Source organism: Ctenocephalides felis, unplaced genomic scaffold (genome assembly GCF_003426905.1).
Source record: "Ctenocephalides felis isolate EL2017-DRISC unplaced genomic scaffold, ASM342690v1 CF-g0.4_SCAFFOLD_01604, whole genome shotgun sequence".
In the NCBI taxonomy this organism is placed as follows: Eukaryota; Metazoa; Arthropoda; class Insecta; order Siphonaptera; family Pulicidae; genus Ctenocephalides; species Ctenocephalides felis.
This window is the reverse complement of record NW_020537758.1, coordinates 28,596,777-28,608,901: the sequence shown is the minus strand read 5'-3', so window position 1 is coordinate 28,608,901 and position 12,125 is coordinate 28,596,777. Positions and strand designations below refer to the sequence as shown.

Genomic DNA, 12,125 nt, shown 5'->3' with positions numbered 1-12,125 from the left:
ATTTTCTCGAAGGGTTGAACAGTATTTTGCGCGTCGTCGAATGTCAATTTTGAGAACCTCACTTTATCAAATCATGACTATTTAATATCCTTGTAATATTAAGTAGGCTTAAAAAAACAGCGTGTATAAAATATTCACCAGCTCCTCCTTTCACCCACATCACTATATACATATGATCATCGAATAAATCCTGTATTTGTATTTGTACGGGTTATTTTATACGAACGACGACGCTGCCCGTTTAGTTCGCATGTGATGCACAAAATGTGGACGCAACGGGAATCTGTCTAAATAAAAATGTATACAAACCAGTGGTGTACATGTACCCTTGGTTCTAGTTCTCTCTGATAAAATATTCAGTAAAGACCCACACGTTTTAGAGATAAGATCTATCTTAACAAGCGCTTGCTGGGTAGATGTAAAGATTGCTTTGAGAAGAAGTCATTGAAAAAAATTATGCAAATTATTTATTATTTCTCAAGAGATAAATTTATTACTTCTATAATTTGGACAGTCCAGATCCAAGGAATGTGCACGTTTACTTTTGATTTATATATTTTTATTGAAAGTCAACCTAATGGTTGTCTTTTTTACTTTGAAGACTTTTACGTTTAAATATCAATGTCCAGATGCCCAGGGCTACTTCCACTTAACTAATTTATAATCTATATTTTTAACTAAAATGTATAAATGTCACTATTAAATCTTACTTTCACAGCAAATTTCTTAAATTTGCAAAAAATTAACATCAGTAAGAGTAATTTTGAAAATCTTTAATATTGGTCACACAACATCTCCGAAATGTTTCTGGCTTATTTTTGATGTCAACATGCACAGTAAACCGTGCTATAAATTGCATCGCCCTTGGTAGAGTGTCATGTTGTTTGGGTATTTCCTCATCGTTTCTATTTACATGTCAATAGTCACTAATGAGTACGATTTTAGTTACGTCTATTTTAATTATTGATAGTTTGAACTTGCATAAGTTTATTATAACTGATCAATAGCTATTCAAAATCTATAATCTGAAAATCATAAATGCCACTTGAATGAAACCAAATAAAACACTATACATAAATATGTATACAGTCAGTAGTTATAAAAGTTGAATATGTGAAATTCGAGTCGTTTTCTAACAAGTACATCATAGCACGCTTAAAGATTTACATGCACGCTAATCTGCGCTAAAAAGTATCCATAATCATGGTTAATGAATAAATATAACGACCTGCTTGCATCGCTATTTCTTAGTGAAGAATTCTAAAAAACAATATACTAGAAAATTTCTGTCATGCACAGAATATAATTTATTATTGACCGATGAAAAAATAGATGTTAGTATTCTTCCAAGTGTACATAACATTTCCGCAGCAATGTTATATCAAATTAAAAATATATAATCAATATTAGAGGACCGTTGGTTTGTCATTATTGAAGTAAAGTTTCATTAGAACTGCTCACAGAACGATGATGTGCTAATTTCTATAAAACGTTTATGTTTTTTAGTAACACAAATTTCAAACTACTAACAAATTCAAGAATATATACTGATTCTGCACGTATAAATGTGAAACAACAGTCTTATTAAAAATAACAGGTCTATTTTTTAAAAACACAATTAGCACCATTATCATTTTGCTTTGCAAACCCATTTATACATATCTATTGATGTAAGTAATGGGCGAAATAAATATTCGTATAAGCATTAACTAAAAAGAGTAATTCGCAGCATAATTATTTAAATTTATATGTTTTTGTTATTGAATTATTGAAAAGTGAGTAACAAAAATGAACATACCGTTTGTATGTTATGATAATGATAATATTTATACAGCGTTATAACAATCAAAATTATTAATATTATTAATTTAATTATTACAGCAGTCAGAACTTTGTCATCTACTAGTTGTTTCGGTTGTATATTTAACATAGTGTTTCCAGAAGGCACCCCAGTGGCTAACTATTCTCTTTCTGTTGAGAACATATTAGATGAATTTTTGTACGGACAATGATATGAATATATATTGCAGCAATGTTTCACAAAGCTATTTTAATATAAAACATATGTGGGATCTACAATCTCAAGTGAAAGTTTTACATTGATGCCACTCGATATCAAGGTAGCAAAATGGGTATATATACATATATATCTTTACCCACATATTCAGGACATTCTACTACATAGATTATTATCAATCTCTAATGATGATGAAATGATTGGTCCTCTGTATTCGAAATGTTAATGCTCTTTAATTTTATAAAACGCATGTGATTCCCATGAGAGATAATTATTGTTTACTACTAAACATATATATTTGGTAAAGAATTATTAAAAATGCGCCACACGTCAAGGTCGTCTGTAAGGCAAACATATGCAACGGTGATTAAAAAAAAACACAATATCACAACGGAACAAATAAATCCAAATTCATTTTATTTCCCATCATATAAACCTCATTTTTTTATTAGATTTTATATGTTACAAATCATATTTATTGCGATTTAGAGAATAAAACCAGGTTGTTATGACAATTCTCTTGAAACATGAATTGAATGAATTATTCATTTACTATTGATCGTTATTTTCGTTTCAGATGCATTGGTTGACAAGTACCAAAAAAAGGACACTAATATGTACAAGTTATTTGAGATTCTGCGCAAACATCAGAATTTTACAATACGTTTGTTAAATAAATTATTTATCTAACACTCGTTATTGTCTCAATTTATAGACTAATTTACACCTGGAACTAATCTAACGATAATACAATATTAACGATTATATGTTTTTATATAAGTTATTCTTATTTTGCAGGAAAATCCCCATATTTTGCTAATAAAATTTGCCAGTCGATCAATTAACACAGTTTTATTTTTGTAGCGTGTAACCCAAATATTGGTTGAAACTATTGACTTGTATATTTAAATTTACGAAGTTAGCAGATTAAAATGTATCTTTTCTAAAAATATTTATCTAACAAGGTGCCGTGTTGACATATATAATTCTACTTACTGTTTTAATATGATTAGAATCGCTAATTATTTTTAATTCTGAAAATATTGGTAACGGATGTTCAATTTTGTAAAACAAATATAAGTAGTAATTTTTTCTTCAAATATAGAAGTTAATTGATATATATATATATATATATATATATATATATATATATATATTCATTCATTCATTCAAACATCACAAGTAGTGCACAGTTTCTCATCATTCGGTTTTATATTAAATAAAGGTCATAATTAACAAAAAGGACCTTATAATTTCCGGCATTAACTTTCTTTAGAAGAGATAGTCAAATTATGAAAACATCCGCCTATAACATAATTTTAAAATGCTGACTTTATTGTTTTTAAATTATAAAACAAAATTAAAATAATAAAATGAGGATTTCTGTATAAAATGTGAGGGATAATAAAAATAATGCAATGTAGATATATATATATATATATATATATATATATATATATATATATATACAAGTTTGTTTGAAGAATTATTATCTATGTAAGTGGAAAAATACATGAAGGATCAGAATGCTTGAGAATGGAATTTATTCAATTATTTGTATTTCCAGTTCCTATTGACATAAAATATTTTGAAAGTATCTATCTATCCTTTTGTTAAGAAACATCTTAGATACTTTGTGCGATATAAAATAGTGAGAGGTTAAACAGGAAAGTAATAGGTAAATAATAGGTAATCTGAAGTGCCCTTTGGGATATTCAATTTTAAATCTTCGTACTTATAGACAAATATTAATATAAAATTATCATTTTGGCCAATATACGAGCTTACAAAGCCAATAAAAAATAAATGAAAAAATATTATTTCCTACGTAATACCATGCAAAAAACTTATTATTTTTAAACGAAAATATATGTTGCAATTTTCGACTATGGTTCCTGTGCGGGTTGTATACCTGTAAACAAAGCCATAACTCACAATGGCGATTTCAACGCGTTCAAAGTTCTCTTATAACTATACATATTTATTTGGATATGTATTGATACTGTCATATGTATTTGTATTCCAATGTGATTACTTTATAAAATACAGATGTTCCTAACAACTTAGACCAAAATTAAAAATTGAATATTTTTCTTGGACAATATTCTGTTTCTTATCAAATAGCATTCGTACTACGTACCAATGGTTTTAATTGAATGAAGCAAATATAGACGATTTAGTTATAATTCATTATTCACATTCAATTATAATGGTATTGCTATACAATGTAGTATTTATGCGATTATCTGATATAATATATAAGATAATCGCAATATCGTCAGGATCCTGTGAATAGCACAAACACCTTATTATATTATTATACAATAAGGACTTCGTGCTATACACAGGATCCTAGATCAGTAAGCTCATTCAGAAAACAATGTGAAATATAAACATTATAAATTCAACACAAAACCTTGAAGTTGGTTGAAAACTAATGGTGCAAAAATTTTTATGTGGGTAATCTAAAATATTAAATTTTATTGGACAATATTTAAAAACTGAATATTTATAAGTTCTGTATATTTATCTGTATATTTATCAATGTGTTTAAATTACTGTAAAAAACTATTAACATTACTAATTAACAGTTAAATTGCAGATTTTTGAACGCGTAAACTCACGCAACCCGACACCAGTCGCACACAGCAAGTGATTCGTGTCTATAATGAAGAGGTTAATGGCAAATTATCATGAACTGTCTGAAGAGGATTAGTAATATTTTTTATTCATTTTTTGTGCAGTTGAGAGTTTAATTACATATCTGTATTTTTAAATAATATTGAGAGTTTAACTTATTTATGACCGCAAAATATTACATTTTGTACCACTAAATATATGGAAAACGAAAAAAACGATTCATCCGCCATTTACCGGCTGTCAGTCAAATTTTGTACTCAAATTACGATTAGAATAATTAAAAATAAATACTAGGTACAGCATTAATATAGAAAAAATTAATTGTTTTATATTTCTAACCTGGTGAAAAAGTGAATTTAATATAAAGAACAAAAATACTTTGAAAATATCAATTAAACTTTGCATTTTCATGGGTCAACAGAAAATTATTTTTCAATTTGCGTGTCAAGTTTAAACATGTTCATAAATGACGACGAAAAAATGATTCATGTGCAATTTACCAGCTGTCAATCAGATTTTGTATGACCGATATTATAATTGAAATTATGACAGATATAATTAAAACCGAAAGTTCGATGCTGCATTAACATTATGAAAAATATGAAAATATTAATGAAAATTTTAATTTTTTTATGAATATTGCTGGCAAGTATGATTAAAATCGAATTTTCGATACTAAATTGACATTGTAAATAATTTAAAAAAAAGTTTTTATCCTGATGAAAAAAGTGAGAAAGGGAAAGAACTGGAGTTTCATAAATTAATAAAGTTACCGTGGGCATTATCTTGCAAGCCTATTTATAATCCATTAATTATTGATTAAAAAGCCCGCAGAAAGTCCGTAAACGTTCTTTAATCACAGCGTTATCCTCGATAGCGTTTGATGTCCCAAAGTTTCCGGTTGTTAAATCCTTTTGCAGTACCCGGTTGACCGACAAGCTGGTTATTTTAAACCTTCGTGTGGCGTGAACTTAACAATCAGTTCAAGGTTGGGAATCGCTGTTTTGGATGTGTGCGTTCCATGTGTCTTTATACCTCGGCTGACGGGGAGGTTTAGGTCGGCGCCCCAGCAATGGCGAGTCGCACCGTATTGATCGGCGTGACTATCTCGCGCCGCGCGGCGCTTACTATACGCGCCCGTGTGTTCGGCGTGAGCGGAGGCACGCGGCCGAAACGCATTCGAAAATAGTCATTTTAGATCAGACATCATATTTGGATCTGACTCGCAAAAGAACTAGTGGTGCACGGCATCTGCCTAGAGGCAAATTGCTGGAACTTCCCGTACCGAAAATCAAATTTTTTAAAGAAGCTTTAAAACTTTTAGAAAACTGACAAATTAGATTTTTGAGAATTTTGATATTCATGAAAAAAATAATCATTAATGAATGAACTTTAATTTTGAAACGCGCCTCGTAGCTGTTTTACAGACGAAATATCGAAGCGTGTAAGCGCAGCGTCGCAGTCTAACGGATAAGCATTGGTACAAAACCGATAGATATAAACTAACTTTGTACTTACTATTAAAATCTCTATAAAAAATCAGATAATTTGATATGCATGTGCCTAATGCTCATTTTTTACCGTTAAATGTCATTTCATTTGATTTTTTAATGGAAATCGTGGGAAACAGTATTCAAACATACCCAGAAACACACACTCCATACATACAGGGCCGGTCATGCCTTGCATGCAAAAAATGCGGGCGCACGCCTTAGGGGGCGTCAAAACGAGATTCGGAAAATAATATATCATTCGTATTTTTTTTTAATATGAAATCTAAAATACTTAACAGATTATAATAAACAATCTAACTTAACTATGGATATGTAGAAACAGAAAGCATATTCAGTTTGCAATGTGATATATGTAGAAACAATTAATTACTCATGCAAATTAGTAAATTATTGTTCTGCTTATTATTTAATGAACTCATTAAATTTTTCTTCGATCGAAGTTAATGTGGAATTAAAAAGAAATTATCTAGTGTTCAATACCGTAAGCGCAAACCTACGAAAGTTTAAATTATTGGGCATTATTGATAAAAAATTGCGAGGTGATTTAGTTTGAACGGATCGTGTTAAAAAAAATAGATACAAATTATAATACAAAAAAATGGAAAATGGGAAGTCATTGCATAGAAAATGACTATAAGACCGAGAAACTTAATTCTAACTTTTGTATTTGTTGAAAATGCGTGGTTAGGTTTATGAAAATGGAGCAAATATGAAAAATGGAAGCAAAATGTACTTAGAAACAAAACTCGTGACCTTTTTTATACCTAGTGGTGTCCATACTAAATTTAATTATTAACTAAGCAGAAATAAAAACAGATACAAATATTATTTGCATCTTTTAAAATACGTTAAAAATTTAACTTTAAAACAACAATCTGATATTCTGAATCAGTTTGATATAACATTATTACAACAAACATTTTGGTTTTTAATTTATTTATCTATGACAGTGTCGGGACTCGATATCCCAATCCAGAATTAACGTTTAATTAATTACATTTAGATGTGAACTTTATAACTGAAGAGTTTATTGAGAAATATAATCATCAACTCTCTATCAAAACATAGGTCTAGCTTAGAACATAAAGCTTGAAGCGAAGACGCGAAAAAGTAAAATTGCGGTTGATCAGCGGTCATTGTATTGCCAAGAAGATCATTGTCTTAATACAACATAAATATCATTAGCATAACACAGATACTTAAAATATTCCCACAAGTATTGATAGAAGATATATTTTTTAATGATAAAAATACACTTTTGTCATACTATACTTGTATAACTAATTTACAACGAGACTATACACTATATAAAATTTATTAAAGAACAATACGCTACAATAAGATTTTATTTGATATTTGCTCAGGGTAAATAAAAAAGTGCAGCAGTCATGTAATGTTTGATTTTGTAATAATTTTGTTCATTAAATTATGAATTATTTTTACAGGAATCGATTGAATTTGATATACCTATAATATTTAATTAATGTTAATGAATCGCTAATTGGTTCAATATTGAATATAGAATTTTTCATGTATGCCTTCAATATACATTTTTAGGTACCGAATTAATATTATTCTGAGAACAAAATAATAAGTACACAATTTGAAAATAATAACGTTATCATGTAGAATTTTATTTATTTTGAACAAATTCTTTATAAAAGTATATAACTGTATTGAAAAATCTGATGTCTAACAAATGCCTCTGCTGTTTTTATTATCCATTTCTAAAGCTAACTCATGTTGCCACATTACACCCCCAATGTGGATATTTATTTATTGAAAATACACTTTTTAAAGAAAAGTAAAGCTGTATTAAAAAAATTGATCGATTACAAATGTAGACATGTCATGTCATGTCTATCTATTGTTTTCATTATGTAACTTTTCACAGCCAATTCGTAATTCTAAATGCTGTCACAATTCTAATTAGAATTAATTACATTTGTAAAAGTTTTCCACTTAACAAATACAATTGTTTATTTTAAAAGTTAGAAAATGCATTTTTTGAATTTTTTTAATTTTTAGTAAGGGTTTGCAGAAGTAGTTTGCAAGCACTGCTCGAGATGCAGAAAAGGAACAAGGGAACAGCAGCTGGACCAATGAACTGAATGCGCGTGGATAGCATCGGGAAAGCCCCAGTCGCAAAAAGACAACAAACAGAAACCGGCGGGGCTCTTAAGTACAGAGGAAAGCGTTTTTTTCCTTCTTCTACGTACTTATAATATTTGTTTTGAGACTGAAGTCTGAAGACTTCTGTTCTAGTCGTTTCGAGATAAGAAAATCAATATTAAGATGTCTATCAAACGTTGGAAAAATGTATTCATCAGGTAACATACAACAATTGGTATTTTCAGGTTGCAAAAACAGAACCTGTAGAATTACAGAACTTTATTTTTTACCATAACAAATTACTAAAGAAAAATATTGATTGAATCACCAAAAAATAATGTAACTAATTATGACTAATAACTTATTAACTAATACTAACTAATTTGATTAACTGGTAATAAATTTATCAAAATAGCCAAAGTGAATGAACAATTGCTATTCAGAATAATGAAAAATTAATTAAAACATATTGAATTGCAAATAAACATAAATCCACAATTCTTTCCAATAATATGTAATTAAACTAGAATGATATATAAAGCTCTAAATATAAATCTGATCCTGCGGAACAGTCCAGGATTTTTCTAGAAGCGAGATTAGTCCTGAATTCAGGAGTTTTGTTATAAATATTATATAATAAATTATTTTAGCTAGAATTATTTTCTGCTGCCACTATTTATGTATCATATTTATATTACTGCCAGTAAAAGCGATATTACTTACTAATGTGAAGAGAAGTGAAGGAAAAAAATGATACATAATTTTATACGAAACTGAAAGAAAAAATACCATTGTTCAAAAAATTATATATAAAAAAATGGGGACATAGTACTCAAAGTAGTTCTAAAACACTACTTTTGATTTATTTAAAGAAATAAATAATATTGAAATATTATATTATAAAATTGTCATTGGTTACCTTTCTACAAATATTGAGTCCTCATAAAATAAAGAAAAAAATAATTATACCATTTATTACCATTGCAAAAATTAAAATTTGGTATATCGAAATATCGCGAAGTTCTTAATATAATCAGGAATGCTGTTTAGTATGATGAAATAGCTAAATTATAATATGAGGTCAGAAGGGTGATAAATATTTATCGCGAATCCAATCAGATTTTTCGACGTATTGTTAGTTATCAGATGAAGATTTATAGCAAGCGAATTATATAGAATCATAAATTATAAAATATATAATAATGTATACATAATCACACACTCGCGAAAAATATATGTATATATAATAATAATAATTGTTATTTTTCCTAGGTTTGCCTAAATATTTTTTATCACTACGCCAAATATAAAGGCAACACAGCATACAGTCAAGCTTTCTTTAAAAAATTGAAGCACATAAGTGTGTGAAGAAAAACGCGTTCCATCTATGTACGAGAGGACCAGTTTCAAATCGTGGTTTGCATCTCGTTTTCATTAGAGATTACTATACCTTTCGAATAGAAACACACATTCAAAAACAAACGTGATAGTCAAACCAATTCATATATTATTCAATATATAAATATCATAATTATATTTAATAAAATTAATTATTTACAAAGGAGTACTGGTTTTTCAACAATGCACCTGTGGCATTTTAAGTGGCAGCAACCATTCCATCGACACATGCAGAATTTCCAATCTTCAATAAAGGTTTCCTGATAACCTCTTCCACAGCAAAGATTGGCACAATTACTTGTGTTCAAACATATGCGACCCACGGTTTGAGAACAATAAGAAGGCGAAGTAATAAGAAATTGTAACGATTTCGGTCTAGCAGTTTTGTGTAGCACGCTTCTTTAACAAAAAACATTAAAAACTGTATAATTGCATAGGATTTTTTATAGTTTATTTGGATATATTATTCGATTAATGAGTTAATTAATAAATTTTCATTTTGTGTTGCAAACAAGTCGTAAAAAATTATCTTCGACGTTTTGTAATTAAATAATAATAACACATGAAAGAAAACGTGAAGGTGAATAAGCACACCCTGTTTCAAAACGTCAATAATATTTACATATTTATAGAAAATGTTTTCATTTTTATTTAGATTTTCTAACAGTAATACTTTAAGTTTGAATAATAAAGAATTATGCTAATTTTCAATTGTTTTCTGGAATTAAATCTATTAGGTGTTATTTATTATCAACAATTCACATTTATTATGAATTTTAAATAAATACCTGGAAGATTTGTTACTCCGATTATATTTTGAAGCGTGATAATATTTTATTTTGAGCTCTTTAGCAACATTTTTGAAATCTTCAACCCTTTTCCAGCATGTTTTGATTTTGCATAGTCCGTTCGGATTATGACATTTACATATTTTTCTAATCTGCAACAGGTAATCTAATTAGAAACTACTATCTGTAATTATAATCTTTTAATTATAGCGATTTGTAATGTATCATAATTTTAATGAGTTCATTAATAAACTAACATGTGACGAAAGAGTACGTAATCCAACTCCCAAATCATGTTGTAATACATGATTTGCTATATGTTGATCATGATCATATCTCTGTTTATATTTTAAACTTGGTATGCTAGGATTTAATATTTTTTTAGCTATTTTGCGACCATATTGAAAGTTTTCTGAGCAAATACTATTATGTAAAGAGAAATTTGAATCTTGAATTGTAGAAGTGCTGCAGTGACAATGGACCAATGAACCTAAAAGATAAAAAAAACTGTAAATACAATTTAAAATGTAAAATTTTATATAAGAAAAAAACTAACCTGATGCGCAAGCTTTAGCAACAGAATAAGCAATAGCTGCCGATGCTAGTGCATGAGCAAAAGCAGTTTCTTTTGTGATTTTTTTAAATAATTTTGTATTGATTGTGCAATTCCAACGTTCATATCGAAATTGTTCATCACAATGCTGTTTTGCCAAAATTTGTGCTTTATGAATGGCATCTATCAAGCCAGGGTCACTATAATAAAAATACATGCACGGACTGTAAACTATCACTATTAAAATTTGTTCTTATATACCAAACATTATTCTTGAGATATATATTTTAAACGAAATATAAAGTTAAACAATTCATAAATTGTTTAGTTCTAATTCAATGTGTTCAATGATTTTTGAATTTTAGTACTAATATTATGTATGTGTGTGTACATTGAAATATGATACTCATACGAGTACATTTCATGTACCAAATCCTAATAATTAGATTATGAGATTATGTTACTCAAATACAGTACTAATTAAACTCAGTTTATTTAAGATAACTACCTATAAAATAAATATGTAGAGAGATTCAGAAGCAAATTTTTAAGCAATGAATCGTTAAACAATGTTGTTGAATATAAACTGCAAAAAACTTTCTTATAATGATATAAAATGTTGTTGAATAAAAAATATTTTTATAATAATAATGTTAACAACTAATAAATTGATAGTGCTAAGTGTTTAAATGTTTTACCTTTTACAGATGGATTTTTTATATGGAAATGCTGTGGACCACTTACAAGCATTATTCAGTGATTTAGTTTGGGTGTAAAATTCCGAAATTATTTTTTGCGATGAAAACCGTCTGTTTAAAAAAATAAATTATAAGTCCTAAGTTTCAATTTGATTTAATAATTTTTTGTTAATTAATTTACATTATATACTTACGATTTTATAGAAATCATATAACCCAATAGATATTGAAAAATACACAATAAATTTATGAATACGTGCACGCTAATCAATTTCATTTTATGTTCATTCTAAATTGTTTATTTTTGAAAATATTTTATTTTTAATACATATTATGTTTCTTATTTATTCAAAATATTTCAGATTACTATCAGTTTGAAAGCACAACACAAAATTATACACTCTT

At 28.1% G+C, this 12,125-nt stretch overlaps 1 protein-coding gene across 1 annotated transcript; it reads right to left on the bottom strand.

The window, feature by feature from the left end:
• Window positions 1-9,833: 9,833 nt before the first annotated feature.
• Window positions 9,834-11,772, bottom strand: LOC113373607 (protein Wnt-4-like). Its single transcript, XM_026613894.1, has 5 exons — window positions 11,721-11,772; window positions 11,026-11,259; window positions 10,727-10,959; window positions 10,470-10,621; window positions 9,834-10,080 (listed from the first exon to the last, which is right to left on the bottom strand). The coding sequence occupies exons 1-5, from the start codon at window positions 11,770-11,772 to the stop codon at window positions 9,834-9,836; spliced, it is 918 nt and encodes a 305-aa protein (XP_026469679.1).
• Window positions 11,773-12,125: the final 353 nt, after the last annotated feature.

Bases quoted from the DNA above. Each gene is read 5' to 3' on its own strand.
- LOC113373607 (XM_026613894.1), bottom strand. From the start codon at position 11,772: ATGCTTGTAAGTGGTCCACAGCATTTCCATATAAAAAATCCATCTGTA. The intron at 11,260-11,720 runs GTAAAACATTTA...AAATTTTAATAG, and splicing joins AAAAAATCCATCTGTAAAAG to TGATAGTTTACAGTCCGTGC. The intron at 10,960-11,025 runs GTTAGTTTTTTT...TTTATCTTTTAG, and splicing joins TGCTAAAGCTTGCGCATCAG to GTTCATTGGTCCATTGTCAC.